We start from the raw sequence: 12693 nt of genomic DNA on the forward strand, positions 1-12693 counted from the left end.
GGATGACAGAAAGCTCAGTGCTCTGAAGCTGTCTAGAGAAAAGAGGCTTGAGAACTGCAGAGTGGGGAGCCAGGAAACTTGAGTGGATAGTAGGTTGTGTGTGACAATTCAATTAAAGCCTCTAGGCCTCTGATATACTCAGAGCCCTGGCACAGGGCTCCTTTGTTCCCTCTGTCTAAACTCCCTGAATGTCTCACAAAAAGGAAGATCTTATGCTTACCCACAGGAGACATACAGATGGTGTTATATACAATGTACAGGTATACATACATAGAATGGCCACATGGAACAAGCAAATATGCACACACTACATCTACATGGTCAAGCTCATCTTCAAGTGCCAAGAACCATAGCCCATTTAGTCAAAAGCTAGTTGCCTGCTAGGCTAACTTAGTAAGTCATGTGAATGCACCAGTGGGTATATATAAATCTGCCTGGACCCGTTGCTCAGGAATATAGCCTTTATTCCTGACTCAGAAAATGGGATTTATATGGCCACAGCTGTGTCTCTCCAAACACATATGTCTTCTGAGCAGATGTTGAGGCCATCCAAACCACTAAGATTACTTGGCAGTCCATAGAGTAAGGTGAGTTTCTGCAAAGGGAGGAAATGCTACTGCTCTGCCTACAGTTGCTGATGTGGATGACGATGATAAAGACACTCATAAAGTCTGAGGAGAGACCATAGGCTGGATACTTGGCAAGCAAGTAGAAAACCTACCTTGTGCAGCAAACTTGAGTTCAGTACAATCATCCTTATTTTATTTAAGGATGAAGAAGTTGAATCTCAAAAAAACTCAGCAATATAAACAAATGATGGCTATAAGATCTGAACTCCACCAGCCTGACTCCAGTGCAAACTTCTGGCCTAAGAGAATATGAAGATGTGCTTCAGGGGTGAATTTGAAATATCATCAAGGCTTCCACGAAAAAAAGGGGACAGTGAGAACCATGAGGCCAACAGTAATCTGTTGCTCTCGAGAACTGTTTTGTGCTGCTCTCAGTGTTTGACCTTCCTGTGGGCACCCTCATCTGCTTATTCTATAAGTTGGCCCTCAGGCAGAGCTTCTATCCGTAGGGTTCCACAATCAGGAGCGTGCAGAGCCTTTACCAGTGACAGGATTTGATGCAAATGATTTGCTTTTCAAGTGCTCAATCTGACTAATACTTGCAGGTACTAACGCCTCTATCCTGTCCCCTACTCACAACCATGCCCCCTGCCAAATTCCATTTCTCTTTAACTGACCAGGAAGAATCAAACACAAGATATCTATCAGATAAATAAGATGGAGTTCCTGGCTCATAAATCCTATTTTTGCAATTCCTAAACACAAACACTCTTTTTTTCCAGTGTTCTAAATTGGCTAAATGTATGTACTTGCCTCATCCTGATATACCCATTCAAATCAATTTGTTTAAACTTTTTTTTCCTCCCAAAAGCTATTAAAGAACCCAGAGAGCTTAGCTTAAGCTGTAGCTTAATCCAACATAAAAGGAGGGGCTATTTGCATTCAAATAAGAGAAAACATCTAAAAATGTCTTTATTCCATTTTGTCCTTATCCTGACCCTGCATTCAGGACTTGGCAATGAGTCCTGTAAGTCTCAGTCTTCAAATCTGTTATAAAAACAAAATGGGGCACACATGTCATCCTCGAAAGATCCAGCCCTGCTCCTTCATACAGCAAGATGGAGTTAGGTTGGTTTTTGTCTGTCTCATGTCAGTTTCCTTGAGGGAGGGGGACTTCAGGACAATTTTGTGCCTCCTCCTCAACTTAATATATAGCAAATGCTCCCTACTAGAGACCATTTTCTACCCCTACTGAACACCCATATGCATTCTGTGGTCCACACAGGAGTTCATAATGGTGGAAAATGCAACAGAGCAAGCAGTGATCATAGCTATGCATTACCTAATAATGTTTGAGTCAGCAATACACTGTGTGTCCAACAGTGCCTCACTAGGATTCAGCACCCATCTGTATGCAGCAGGCTCTATGTAGCCCACAAGTTTCCAAAATCATATGTTGTGACATTCATAACCCCTAATAATACATGTCTCAGATCCTCTCTCCATCCCCAAGCAATGTTTGATTGCATCACAAGGGTGGGTGTCTGACTGGTAATAAGGAAACTTCATAGGCAAGCCCCAGAAATGAGAAGAATGTCACCATATGAACATATAGTCAAGAAACAGAGGTTTCCAGGAAACACTTTTGATGCTGCAAGTGCTAGGTCTCACAACACTTATGATAGGACTTACAGGTGAGTCAGGTCCCGGAGGCCACGAAAGGCATTTCTTGAAATGGTTTCTATTTTATTTCCTTCAATGAACCTAAGGAGAACAGCAGTATATTAAGGTGAGTTTTCACCACTTCCCACCAATGAGGCATTGCAATCTTTAGTTTTTTTGTTTGTTCATTTGCTTTTGTTTTTGCAGTGCCAGGATGGAAACTAGGGATTCACTCAGGTGAGGGAAGTGCTCTCCTGTACATCCCCAGGCCCTCAGGATAAAAATCCACAAGTATTCATGACCCTTAAACACCTCAACTCTGGGAGGTAGAGCATTCGCCTCGCATATTAGCTGACGCTGGTTAAATTCCTAGTACCCCATATGGTCCCTTGAGCACTGTCAGGAGTGATCCCTGGGCACAGAGTCCAAGGTAACTGCTGAACACTACTGAATATAATCCAACTCCTCTTCAAAACCATCATCTCTGAGGACAAAGTAGTGTCCCCAGTGGGAACAGTGTGTGTGCTGTATGTGGAAGGTACATTCTGGGTATGTACTAGACAGGTGCAAAGAGTGTGTTGGGTGTGCACAGGGCACGTGCAGGGTGTTTGCTGGGCCTGTGCAGGGTTTGTGCTGGGTGTGTACAGGACATGTACAGACATGTACACATGTGTGAGCTCTGTGAGCCTTTCAGAAGCAGGAAAGTCTTCAAAGTCAGCTTGGCAGTGAGAGCACAAGTCTCTTAGAGGATAAAACAGAAGAAAACTACATGGTACCAAAAGGGTAATATAGGGATTTGCATGTGGCTGACCCCACTCACCCCTGTATCAAATAAGGTCCCTCATGTACTACCAAACGATATTCCAAACACAGAGTCAAGAATCACCAGCATCACTAAGAACGTCCTAGCACCACCAGGTGTGGCCCACCCCACCACTACCCTAATCCCAAATAGGGCACAGAGATCAGAAATTCTCCCATCTATGAAAATCTGGATGCTTCCAAACATTTAATGACCTCTAGACCGTGGCTCAGTTCACAGAACCTGGTTATTAACATTTTGCTTTGTATCACTGTCCCTTGGGGGAAAAGATCATTGTTTTATCTCCCCGTTAAAAGATTTTGCTAAGGGAATACTTGATGAAGTATTGGCTTCCAGCAAACTTGAGTTCATCATATCCTACAAAGTCTAATCTATGAGATGAGGTCTATGAGGCAGGGATGTTCTCAAAAATACTTAAGTTGCAAGGTAAAGGAATTCAGTAAGGTTAAGTATAAGCCATTTATTCCACTAAACTAAAATGTCTTAGGGCTGGGGCATACAATTGTGCAATAATTCTGGCTATGTTTTACAGTCTTTGTGGGAAATACATAAAGTGCAGAACAACTCCAACTATCCCCAAGAGTCACAAAGAAATAAATGTTCATTTATGGCAGTGGTCCTCAAACTATGGCCTGTGGGCCACATATTGTATTTGTATCTGTTTTGTTTCTTCATTGCAAAATAAGATATATGCAGTGTGCATAAGCATTCATTCATAAGTTTTGTTTTTACTATAGTCAGACCCTCCAATGGTCTGAGGGACAGTGAACTGGCCCCCTGTTTAAAAAGTTTGAGGACCCCTGATTTATGGCATACCATTACATCAAGTGTGAGAAGGTCTTTTGAGATGATCCAAGGGAAAGGCTTTTTGACCCAATTTTTAGTGAAATAGTATTTGTTGTCTTATTTTGTTTGTTTTTAGTTGTTATGAGAACATATATAGATCTTAGGGATCTTTTGCAGGATTAGAGATGGAACTTGGGACCTCACACAAACCGAAGTTGTGCTCTAAGCCACATTTTTGGCCTTCATTTTTATGTTAAAAATTTCTGATGTGTATTTGTTAAATTATAAATGTCAGGGATCAGGGCAGAAAGTACAGTAGATAAGGTGCTTACCTTGGGGTCAGAGCAATTATATAGCAAGTAAGGTGCTTCTTTTTTACACAGCTGACCTGGTTTTGATCACATCCCATATGGTCCCCTGACCACTATCAGGAGTGGTTCCTGAGTGTAGAACTCCAGGAATAAACCCTAAGCACTTCTGAGTATGGCCTCCTCCCCCTAAAATTTAACCAAAAGAAGTAAAAAAAGATGTTTGTCTTGTACACAGTTGACCTGGTTCATTCCCCAACACTGCATAGGGTCCACTGAGCCTCTTCAGGAATGATCACAAAGCATAGAGCCAAAGGAAGCTCTGAGCACATCCCAGAGTCCAAAATCAAGAATCTATTCAATATAATGTCTAAATGCAATGAAAAAGCTATAGAGTTTTCTATAATGTCATTTCAGTTCAATAATCTGGACAGGAGATGAACTGCACAAAAGAAAAGAAGTGGTAACCATTGTATAAAAGGGAAAAAAGAAAGAGAGAAAGATAAGGAAAATGTCAGCCAACAGAGACAGGCAAAGGAGAGGGATGTTGGGAAGGCAGGAGGGAAACTGAGGACAACGGTGGTAGGAAATGTTCATTGGTGAAGGGTAGTGTACATTTTAAGACTAAAACTCAATCATGAATAATTTTGTAACTGTGGGGACAAAAACTGTATTATGAACAGCCTGTAAACCACATGTTTAAGTAAAGAAATTCTTAAAAAGAAAAAAAAAAACTGATACCTTGATACTGACCATTTCCATCAGCTGCTTTGTCAAAGGCAGCCTCAAGTCATAGTGGTCTTTGCATACTATGAACACCACCCGTACACTACCCGTACACTACACTACCCGTACACTACTACACTATGGTAGTACCCTACCATACTAGGAGAGTACACATGGTATGAGCACTCTTTAGAAAGAAGCTCCATAGATGCTTCCTCACTTCCTTGGATCCAGCCATGCTCTGTCAGATGACAAACACCTATCTGTAAGCCTCGGAGAGGAAAGTAAAGACAAAGCTTTCTTAAACCCATCTGAAGGCCAGAAAGAGACATTCCATCTGAGAGTAGGATTAATCCCATTAAAGAGTGACAAAAGGGGGAGTGGAGAATGCAGAGTATAAAAAATGAGAAAGGGCAGAAATTCACACAAAGTTCATGACTAGGACAAAACAGATCTCCTGCACATCTAAAAATAAAAAAGTTGATTTTTTTCCTAAAATATAAATAAAGTCAACCCTCTGAAGCTATTGCAAAATGTATTTTTTGTAACCTGAGTTAAAAAAAACTAACATTGGAGGGCCAGGGATGTGGTTCAGTGGAAAGTACCTGTCTCAAATATCTAAAGTTGTAGGTTGGATCCCTGGACCTGCCAAACAAATAAATAATGAATACATAAAACCCTAACATGGTCCTTCTATATAGGGAGACTTTGCTTAAAAATAAGTGATTCTCAGCATCCATCAAGTCTACTTCTGTCTGATCAGCAAATCCCTACCTAGTGCCCAGAGGTGAAAGTGTCCAGTGCGATTTCCAATTATGCTTACCGCACGACAAATTAAATGTCAGCCTAGAGTGAGTGAATGTCTTTCCTTCTCTGTTTCCTTGATCCACAAGTAAACTCAGAAAGGTCAGAGCTAAAAAAAGAACAGTGTTATTCTCTATCCAGAGATCTTGGAGCTTGGTTCCAGCTGGAAAGCTCCTGAGTTGCTCACTGAACTCCCCACTGCTCAACATAGACCGAATGAACATAAAACTCACAGGTACTCCAGATGAAAAAGTCCAGCAAAAGCATCATCCCGGATGATTGTAAATGAGTTGGAATTCAGCAATCTGGAAACAAAGAGAGATTTCAATGCAAAGACAACAGTTGTTTTGTGCGAGGAAGCCCTCGTTGTATCTTTGGAGTGGAGGAATCCAAAATGGTGCCTGGAGAGGTTCTTCTAGTGATTCTTGGACAACTGGGTCACTGATTCTATGCTGGGATCCGAACAAATGGCTCTCTTGGGTCCTAATGGTGCTTAGGTTTACCTGGAACAACTCAGTTGTTCTTAGATGACCTCTATAATACACCTGATAGTATTTGGGGACTTGTGTGGTGCATGGGGTTTAATTGCAGTCAGGTAAATGCAAGGCAAGTGTCCTAAGCCCTACATGATATGCCTACCTCCCTACTTTTCTTTATTATGCTACACTCTTCTTCCTAACAATACCAGATCTTCTCAACTTAAGAATGGCCTATTAGGTTCAAGCCTAGCTCACAGATGCTGCAGGACAGTGTCAAGTCAATCTCCTCTGCCCAGATTTTGGGGTCATTCCTGTTGCTCCACCCTTTTCTCCTATGGATCTCAGTAAATATTAATCTGATAGCTGTTCTTTCAATACATGCACACAAGTATTCACCATAACTTGAGAGCTACTGAATGCTTTATGAAGCACCAGCAATCACATAGACATCTGAATAGTTTGAATCCAGCTCTGCTTTCAGAAACAAGTTGAGCCTCGAGAAATTAAGTGATAATGAAAGTCACACAGCTGAAATCAAAATATGTATTTCTATAAACATTCTCATGAAAGGAATTCTAAGAGCTGATTCTTTAGCCACAAGGATTTTCATGCATCACCCCTTAAATCTGGTAAAGAATTATGAAGTCTGAATAGTCACTAAGTAGGTAAAAGACTATTACTATCATCTGGAAAGTAAATTTTAACAGAGCTACAATTGTGAAGAAATTTCAGGGTTTTTAAGGTTCAGCATAAGTTTATATGTAGGTACATGACATTTCAGGAATGATCTAAAAAGTAAGTTGATTTAGAATAAATGGGGATATCCTGGGGTCTCCTTGTTTTCTGTATTATGTTGATTGTTTTAATTCTGTCCTCATCTCAAATGACAAAATCCAATAATGAGAATGACTTATAAACTCACAACTCCACCTGCTAAAGATTGGCTTCTGAAAACTTCTCTTTGGACATCGGCAAACATTCACCCCATGGTCCTCAAGACTCAGCTCAAGAACTCCCTAAGGCCTGGGATGCAGTGTAGTTAGGAGTGTGATACTCAAGACTAGGGTTCAGAGTTAGAATAAATAGTGGCTGTTCCTCTACTTCAGTTTTCTCATCTGTCAAGTCAGGAAATAAAAGTGCCAATCGAGTCAGAGAGACAACACAGCTTTACATGTAGCCAACCCCAGTTCAATTCCCAGATCTGCATAGGGTCCACCAAGCACTGCCAGGCGTAAGTCTTGAGCATCGCTTGGTGAAGGCAAAACAAATAAATAAATATAAAATCTATTTTATAAATCACACTCATGTTATTTTTGTTTGTTTGTTTTGGTTTTTGGGGGGTCACACCCAGCAGCGCTCAGGGGTCACTCCTGACTCCAAGCTCAGAAATCGCTCCTGGTAGGCTCAGGGGACCATATGGGATGCCGGGATTCGAACCATCATTCTTCTGCATGCAAGGCAAATGCCTTACCTCCATGCCTCTCTGACCCTCACACTCATGTTAAATAAAGCAATGCCTATAAGCACATAGGCTACCTGATTAAGTACTCAACAAACTGGACATACTCCTCTCTCTGGAGCAACATCAAGAGTCTAAAACATAGGTTTTCTTTTAAAGGGGACTATTCAGGGAAATGGTTCATTTCAGTGAAGTTCTCTAGTAGATATACTCAGTCCAGGTTGGCCGGATATAGATGCTAGGTTCTACAGCCTAGTTATTATGGAGGATATCTTTTATGATGGAGAAGGAAGTAAAGAGTCTTGGGTCAAGCAAAGCTTGCTGAAGAGGCCACTGGCCATGTGAACAATAAGATCAGACTGTGGTTTGCTTTGGGAACTTGGGCATCTAGTTTAGGCCTTGCATGATTAGCCCCAAGTCTGTAGCTGCAGCACTGCATGGGCTCCTAGCAGTGCTAAGGGTCCTGGAGGCCCGGAGCACCACTGGGCTCAAGCTTTGAGCCACCTGTTCTCATTGGTGCATAATGCCAAAGAGTAGCAACTGAGCATTGCTTGGAACCACCCTCCCCCCCAAAAAAGAAGTACCAGTACCAAAGAGATGGGGCTGAGCCTCCAGGATTCCCATGAGAATAGGCCATACTCACAGCAGCTGCAGAGAAGGTAGATGAGAAAACATTCGGTCTTTGATTTCCAAGAAGGTCCCATTGACTAGACTCCTACAGACAGAGAGGGGAAGAAATGAGGCCTAGTTTTATTTCTGGAGCGGGCTGGGCAGGGGGGTCAGCTCCCCACCTGTGGATGACATGGTTCCACACAAGACTCAGGCCTTGGAGAGCTGGTGAGGGCCTCAGTAGGACAGGAATAGGGAGAGATTGGATCCCTAGCCCAGTTTGACTTAAGCCTATACCACCATACTCCCTCCCTCAACCAGGTGATCTAAATCCTTTCATGCCCAATCCCTTTCCTCCTCTCCTCAACTGGAGGCCCCAGTTGGGAATGGATTGGGATTGTGGGTTCACCTACCAGGAGGCTGTTGGTTAAGAAGCAACATGCATGTGGGTTCATGAAACTCCAGGGGAGGATGAAATATTCCTCTAAGGAGCATCTCTATGAGTTTCTCAGTGCATGTGAGGTGGAATACACCAGGAAAACTTTCAGAACATGTGTGTGTGTGTGTGTGTGTGTGTGTGTGTGTGTGTGTGTGTGTGTGTGTGTGTGTGTGTGAAAGGCAGGGAGGAACCTTTGCCAGAGAGAACCAACTAGCAAGGGGCAAGAGGCTTAAAACTCTTTGCCCTGGTTCCCCCCCATACTTTTCAGGCCACACAGAACATTTCCAGATTCTTTCCCTGAACCTGCCCATCCTAAAAGCAGCTGCCAGGCTAAAGATGCAAACAAGGGAATTCTCTGTTCTAGAATCCTCCATGGAGCCTGACTTAGCAATAAGAGCCATCAGAGGAGCTTTAGTGAGAATCTCCTGCTTTTTGTGAAAAGCCAACAAGAACCTTCCCTCTCGGGTCTGGACAGGGTTCCAAGGAAAGCGACATTCCCCTCTGGGACTCCTGCCACCAGAATGGGCATCACCGCAGCAGCTGGCCTAGAGCAAGAGTCATTCCAGCAGGAAATACTTCCTAGCAGCATCTTTGGGGCTGGGGGCCCCTGCATGGCCATGAGGGGAGCTGATCATGTGGATAAAGGGGGTGCTCAGAGAGATAGGAGCAGGTGGATTAAAAAACGGGGTACTACTCTCTTCTGCCAGTTCCAGCTCCAGGAAAGCAAAGTGGGGTGGCAAGAAGTCAGGCAGACTTCCAGCAGTACTTGAAGACACGACGCCCCCTTCTTACCTTCCCCATGCCTGGTCCATCTCTCATGCTCTTTTCCACATCATAAATGAGCATGTATGAGCAGCCCCCAGTCCACTGCACTATGGCAGGCCTCGGAGAGGAAGCAGCAGCGGTGGCCGGGGAGGCCTCCCCTCTCTCTTCCTAGCTATCCTCTCTCCCCACATCCTCCCCAATACCCTCTCAAACTTTAATGCACCCCCCAAATCATCAAAAGAACCTAATGCAGACTTCCTGGCTCTGCTCCAGCGAGCTGGAGATGGGAAGGGGAGCTGATAATTTGCAACCAAGCACCCACCCCCCAGGTGAGTCCCATGCAGGTGGCCCAGGAACCCTACTTTGAGAAGCATTGCCAGGAAGATCTCTCTGGGTTCCCAGAGGCTCAAAGAAAGGGGGCTCCTCTAGCCAAGTCCCAGGGCGCGAAATACTCCCCTGTCCCCAAATCCCAGCCGCTCCCCGTTTGGGTCCTGGGCGTGGGGGTCCCCCTCAGTCGCTCAGTCACTCACTCGGTCACTCACAGGGAGCTGATGTCTCCGGGCACGATCCGGGGCACCCAGGAGGACCCCACGCAGATGATGGACTCCTTGGTACAGCTGCAAGTGGCGGGGCAGCGTGCCAGCCGCCTCACCTGCGCGCCCGGTGCCAGCAGGCACGCGGCGACCACCAGCAGCAGCCGCCCGGGAGCCCCTCCGCGGCCGCCGCCCCTGGGCAGTGCCATGCTCCCCGGGGATCCCCGGGGATCACTTTGGGGCCCCCCAAAGCGCGCACCGCTCGCACCCCGCACCGCCGCCGCCTCTGCTGCTGCTGCCGCTGCTGCAGACGCGGCCGCCGCGGGTGTGGGAGGCCGAGCCGCAGCCGAGCAGCATGCTGCCCGCCACCCCCACTCTCCACTCGGGGTGCCCCCACCGAACCCGGGCTGCTGGGCCTCCGCCGCACCCGCGCCCGCCTGACATCAGCATCGCGCCCGCAGCCCGCTCTGGCCAATGGACGCGGCGCCCAGGCCCGCCCCGCCCCTGCCGCGCCCCCTCCCCGAGGGGCCCCCAGGAAAAGTTGGGGGGCCCTGGGGGGAGGAGGAAGGACCGGCCTGCACAGAAAGCCCCCCTTCCCTAGGGACTTGGGAGTCTGGGTGGGGTGCCATTGGGGGTGGGAGATTGGATTGGGGAGACTTGGGGAGGGGTTTTTTGCATGCATGCATTCAGAATGAGCAGGGACAGGGGATGGGCTGCTCTGAGCAGGGTCAACAGCAGTCAGACATGATTGGGGGGCCCCCCAAATTAAAAGTAAGGCTGCAGAGACCCAAGAGGAGAGGGTTTTGGGGGGAGCAGGCTCCAGCCATGCAAAAAAGAAGAAATGCAAGGGAGGCTGCTTTGCTGCCTGTTCTGCAGCTGTGTGGGATCTGACACTGCTCACAGCATCCTGGGGTTCTTGATTCAGACCCCCTTTCTGTCCCCTTCCAAGGGAAAGCAGAGGGGAGGTGGCCGCAGCAGAGCGCACCCCGACTAGACGACGACGACGACGACGACGACGACGACTACTACTACTACTACTACTACTACTACTACTACTACTACTACTACTACTACTACTACTAGGGGGCTGGGGCTGGGGCTGAGCATGCCTTGGGCTCCTGCAGAGATGAGGCATTGGTGAAGATTTTTTTCTCATTCGCTTTCTCCCTGGACATCCTACCTGCTTACCCCCATTAAAGGGCAGTCCTCCTTCCTGAGATAATGGGGCTGATGGCCCCAGGCACTGACTGCATGGTGCTACTTCTCCTGATCTGTTGGGACTGTCTGATTAAAATCCCTAATGTGTCCACGAGGAAACTGAGGGAAAAAAAAAAAAGTACACCACCACTCCCCTACCACTGCTGGCCTGTGGTCCTCTAGGCACTGGATGGAAAGAGATGGGAGTGGGAGCCTGGGGTGAAAGCACCGAAACCCACTTTCTGATCCAGAACTCGAATTTTCCATAAAGACATGTGAATTGGGGAAATCAAAGACAATGGCCAAAGCAGAACCAACATAAAGGCTAATAGTCTTGACCTGCACACAATTGAGATACTTATGAAGTTTGTTTGTTGAGACTGATCTACTTAGCAAAAAGACATTTCAGCTGATTAAGATCCAACCCAAAAAGGTCAGTACCCCATGGAAAAGTTATTCCTATTGGAGTTATTAAATCTCTGGCTTCAGCAATCCTTGGATTTCATTGGAAACTGGCCTCTGAAAGAAAGAACCAGGGGTCATCTCTATCTTCCAGGAGTGTGAAGTAGAGAGAGAGAGAGAGAGAGAGAGAGAGAGAGAGAGAGAGAGAGAGAGAGAGAGAGAGTGAGAGAGAGAGAGAGAGAGAGAGAGAGAGAGAGAGAGAGAGAGAGAGAGAAGAGGAAGAAACTCCACATGGCCCCATGGAGTCAAAGACTAATTCAAAGGGAACTGGAAACTCAAAGAAGTTTGTGGTTTGTGGTAGGTAAAAACCCTGGGGTGGGGGTGCCGAGCATTCTCTGGATCATTATAGGTCCCTTCCCTAGAGTTGTGGTGGACCAGTCTGCATTTCACATTCTGTTGTGTTCCTTTCCATTTTACAGATGGGAAAATGGACTTGGATGGTTTTGTTCCTCTCCATCAAGGTCGCCCAGGACACACTCAAGAGGGTCCTTCTCCAGAACTAGCTACTGTGTCTGCTTTCTGATACAGGGACAGTAAGGGTGGGACTCTGTGATTCTCAATCAGGTGACATCTGGCCATATCAGGAGGCATTTGGGGATCTCATGAGATACATAATTCTATCATATTCTGGCTGAGATAAGTGCACACCAAAGAATGATGAAGTCACAGATGTCACTAGTGTCAAGGTAGATTGACTTTGGTCTAGTGTTCTAGAGTGGCTCTTGGCACAAGGAATTCCAAAAATGCAGATTTGGAGCCTGGCTTCTCCATCTCCAACCACTGCTTAGCATCTATAAAACAGGGGAAATGAGCCCTGAATCATTCTTTAAAAGAAAATATGGCATAGAAAGTGACATTATTACTCTTTTACCCCCAATCTAGGGCTGATTCTAGCCCCTCCTCTTCAGCTTTAAGAGCTAGAAAGGTCCCAAGTGGAAGAATGCAGAGAAAAAACTCGGCTAGCATTGCTGGCAGGGTTGATATTTGTTTCGATTCTGTTACAGACACTAAGTAAGTGAGTGCTTGTAAATTATAAGGTGCCATTTATAAATCAAGATATAAAAGTGGAAAT

The 12693-nt window shown here is 45.7% G+C and overlaps 1 protein-coding gene across 2 annotated transcripts in view; it reads right to left on the bottom strand.

Moving 5' to 3' along the window:
- The window catches only part of LGI2 (leucine rich repeat LGI family member 2), a 32607-nt gene extending 22250 nt beyond the window's left edge, over positions 1-10357 (bottom strand). The window contains exons 1-4 of one of the 2 annotated variants that reach the window (XM_049789996.1): positions 9972-10357; positions 8260-8331; positions 5912-5983; positions 2262-2333 (exon numbers count right to left, since the gene is read on the bottom strand). In XM_049789996.1, coding sequence (XP_049645953.1) covers positions 2262-2333; positions 5912-5983; positions 8260-8331; positions 9972-10171 — 416 coding nt within the window. In that variant the 5' untranslated portion in view covers positions 10172-10357. Of the gene's footprint in view, positions 1-2261; positions 2334-5911; positions 5984-8259; positions 8332-9959 lie in introns of both variants that reach the window. The other variant, XM_049789997.1, reaches the window with a different exon arrangement.
- Between the last annotated feature and the right edge of the window lie 2336 nt (positions 10358-12693).

The sequence above is a fragment of the Suncus etruscus genome, chromosome 16 (assembly GCF_024139225.1).
Source record: "Suncus etruscus isolate mSunEtr1 chromosome 16, mSunEtr1.pri.cur, whole genome shotgun sequence".
Classification (NCBI taxonomy): Eukaryota; Metazoa; Chordata; class Mammalia; order Eulipotyphla; family Soricidae; genus Suncus; species Suncus etruscus.